The following is a 3,716-nucleotide window of genomic DNA, read 5'->3' as shown; positions in this document are numbered from 1 at the left end:
TTTTATTGATTTCAATTTGCTCATTTTGCTCATTGGCATGAAAATGTCCCTTTATGAGGTTTTTAACATTAATATGAGTTTTCCCAGCCTGCCTATGGTCCACATACAGTCGAAGCAAAACAAAATGTCTGAACCAACCGTCGGCAAGGCAACACAGACCAGGAGGAACACCCCCCGCCTCATATTGGAAGCATGTTTACCGTGGTGTTGTTTTTTTAGGGGGGTATTTTCTCGATTATTCTGCTTTTGTGCTCAGTAGGAGCCAAAATCGTATTCAGGATTTAGATTTCCGTTAATTGCCCAGCCATCCAGCACTCTAAATGAGGAGTATATAACCAGAGCGAGGATGTTGCCTGTGGATTTTATTGTTGTTTTTTAGGGCCGTGACGTCCTAAAGTATGACAGACATTCAAAGCTTCATTGGAAAACGTCCAGTAAAAGTTCTCCTTCAAATGTAAAAAGACAAATGAAAGACGAGGACATTCAGTACAGCCTTAGGCCGTGATGGAGTGTGTTCTGGTCCCAGCCTGTGTAATGTGTTCCCCAGACGCTGGACTCCATCCTGAACCTGGAGATGATCGCGGACAAGACGGGCGAGGAGATCGCTGAGGTGAGTCTTCGTCGGGGAACCACAGCCTCGCCTCAGTTTAACCTCCGATGGTTTTCTGTGCTTCTCAAACCATCTGAAGCTGATAGAACTGATAAAACTGATAAAATTAATAAAACTGTCGGGACGTTTTGTGTTTGTCTCTCAGCTTTGGATGAAATATTATTCGACCAAGGACACAATCAGCGCCGTGATCCCAGTGAGTCTCCTAACAAATACTGTTTACATTTAATATATCTATATCTCTTTTGGAAATTGATCTTTATGCCTTAATTCAAAATAATTTAGGAAAATCCAACCTTTTGATGACACCAATTTTCTTTGTGAATGAATAATGTATCGTGAATAAATAAATGTTCTTCCTTAAAATACAGGAGGCATAAATGCACACACCCCTTTGTTAAATTCCCATAGAGGCAGGCACATGTTTATTATTAAAGGCCAGTTATTACATGGATCAGGAGACTATGCATCCCCCCCATCACATACCCTCACCCATAAAGAGAAATGCATTGAGAGATGATTTATGGAAAGTTCCCTGTGTGGTGTGTGTGTGTGTGTGTGTGTGTGTGGTGTGTGTGTGTGGTGTGTGTGTGTGTGTGTGTGTGTGTGGTGTGTTGTGTGTGTGTGTGTGTGTGTGTGGTGTGTGTGTGTGGTGTGTGTGTGTGTGGTGGTGTGTGTGTGTGTGTGTGTGTGTGTGTGTGTGTGTTGTGTGTGTGGGTGTGTGTGTGTGCACACACATTGTGCCACATGTCTAAGATCCAATAACCTGTCTCCCTTATGTTGCAGACCCAGATGTACGAGGTGATTGTGAGCAGATCCAAAGTCGTGCGCCGATGGTGATTCCCCGCTGCCACACTGAAACGGTGTTGGCTTTGGCATCAAAAACATTTAATCCAAATCTTACTTAACTACCATCACAGTCATGCTGCAAGTTAAAAATAAAAAAATAGTAATAATTAGTTTAATCAGCGTCTGTGTGTCCTCTCTCCTGCTCCTCAGTTCCTCTACGCTCTGCCTCAGAAAGAGGGGTACGAGTTCTTCTTGGGTCAGTGGTCCGGACCCGAGCTCCACTTCACCTCCCTCATCAACGTCCAGGTAAACCGGATCACACGCTGCCTTCACATACGGCTGGGAAAGCCCGGCGCTCTCTGGGCTTCTACCAGCGCAGCTGCTCCCTTCATTAAATCACTTTGAAGTTCCCGCGGCGTGGCTCGGCGATACAATTTTCACAGAAATTATGAATCGCAGCTTTAAACCCAACACAAACGTTCTTCTGTCACGTTAATGTCCTAAAAGTACATGTTTTACTTCACAATTACTGTTTTCCGTCTCACCGTTTCCGACTGCACTTGAAGGCAGCTTTATTTCAAAGGCGAGAAAGAAGAAGAGGAGGTGTGTGTGTGTGTGTGTGTGTGTGTGTGTGTGTGTGTGTGTGTGTGTGTGTGTGTGTGTGATCTCTGTAGATCTCTGATCAGAGCAGCCTGGGCTGCGTTTTAGCAGCTTCCAGAGAGAGTTCAGCGTTCTGCTCGTAGCTTTTGTGCTTGATGGCATTTAAAAAAAGTCGGAATTCTTCTTTTTTTAAGTCGGAATATTTTATGAAAATATTACAGACAACTGTCACTTTATTACTTTGATACTGAAGAGAAAACGTAATAACGTCAATAGAGTTCTGCAGCCTCTTTTCTCTAATTTCTGAGGACCTTTATAGACCGTTATTAGGAAAAGGACGAGCCGGAAACACTCAGCTGTTACACAACGTCCCGGGCAGTTCAGGGCTTTTTTGTTTTTTACCCTCATGGCGTTTTCAAACTTTCTCGTGGCAGCAATGGAGGCAGTGATATTTCCTGGTTCCTGTACGGGACTCTCACCCCGCCTGACACACACCCACAAGTCTGTCTGTCTGACTCGGTCTCAACTTTTTGCCGTAAGGCCCGCTGTGTTTTTTTGAGTCAGACCCTGGGACGGCCGATGCTCGCAGTCTGAACTTAATTCCCGTTTTTGTCGCCCTGTTGGTGTCCAGATGCTGGGCGAGAACGCTCCCAGTCAGCTGATCCTCTACCACTACCCAGACCTGAAGGATGAGAAGGGCGTGGTCCTCATGACGGCCGAGCTGGACCCCAAGTTCATAGTAAGCCCTTTACCTGCAGTTCTTCTCATTAATGGAGCCGACCCGTGTGCCTGCCCCATTATTTTCAGATAACGTGCACTACACGGCCAAAAGGACGTGGGCAGAGGTGTCCACGTGCTGTCGGCCGTCTCGTAGACCAGCACGTGGGTGCTCATGGATTTGGAATGACAGTGAAGGCCCGTCCACACCAAGAACCATAACTCTAACTCTAGCTGTGACTATAACGATGTGAGCGTCCACGCTGCGGAACGAGAACGTTCTGGAGACAGCGGCGTCAAGCACGCGCCAGCTGATAATAATACAAAATCCGCTAATTACAGCAGACGTTGCAACATATAATTACAGAAATTTCTGTCGGAATATCCTTCATGTTTGGGAATTCAGGTACATTTTATGCAGAGCACCGCAACACAAACGCAGACAGTACGATAATCGCATCCACAACACAACATTTCCTCTCAGTGGTTTCTTTGACACGAGAAATACTTACTAATAATATACGGATGTTTAACAATTCAAAAATCATGCCACGCCTCTCGTGTGCAACCAATCTTGGCGTCTCTTTCCGTCATGTTGGAAATTTAGATGGATTCTGATTGGCTGTCAGTGTTTGTCGTTCATTAAATCTCCTCGAACGTGATCCCGACCACATCCTTCGCCACTGAAGTTGTTGTTATAGTTGTGGCGTGGACTCGGCCATCCACTTGAGTTAGAACATTTTTAATACTATATATTTATATTTATTGTTCTTGGTGCGGACGGCCCGTAACAATTGCGCGCAGGTGTAACGTTCAGGTGTCCTCATACTATCGGCCGTGTTTAGACAAGACTGACCGATGCATTCAAAGACTCAAAACATTGGCTCGAATGTTAAACTAGACATCGTGATATGAGACTAGATATCAACTTAAATTTTGGATATCAACATATTGTAATATGTGAAAAGTGTTGTCTTTTCCTGGCTTTAAAGGCTGCATT

The 3,716-nt window shown here is 44.9% G+C and overlaps 1 protein-coding gene across 1 annotated transcript in view; it reads left to right on the top strand.

Moving 5' to 3' along the window:
• atpaf1 (ATP synthase mitochondrial F1 complex assembly factor 1) overlaps positions 1–3,716 on the top strand; it is a 13,742-nt gene that overhangs the window by 9,182 nt on the left and 844 nt on the right. Inside the window, exons 4-9 of the mRNA XM_032525398.1 lie at positions 380–454; positions 548–610; positions 756–806; positions 1,397–1,432; positions 1,580–1,705; positions 2,631–2,738. Of these exons, the coding sequence (XP_032381289.1) occupies positions 380–454; positions 548–610; positions 756–806; positions 1,397–1,432; positions 1,580–1,705; positions 2,631–2,738 (459 nt within the window). The remainder of the gene's footprint in view (positions 1–379; positions 455–547; positions 611–755; positions 807–1,396; positions 1,433–1,579; positions 1,706–2,630; positions 2,739–3,716) is intronic.

This window comes from Etheostoma spectabile, chromosome 9 (genome assembly GCF_008692095.1).
Source record: "Etheostoma spectabile isolate EspeVRDwgs_2016 chromosome 9, UIUC_Espe_1.0, whole genome shotgun sequence".
Classification (NCBI taxonomy): Eukaryota; Metazoa; Chordata; class Actinopteri; order Perciformes; family Percidae; genus Etheostoma; species Etheostoma spectabile.
Note: the sequence above shows the minus strand (reverse complement) of the source record. Positions and strands in the feature narration are given on the sequence as shown.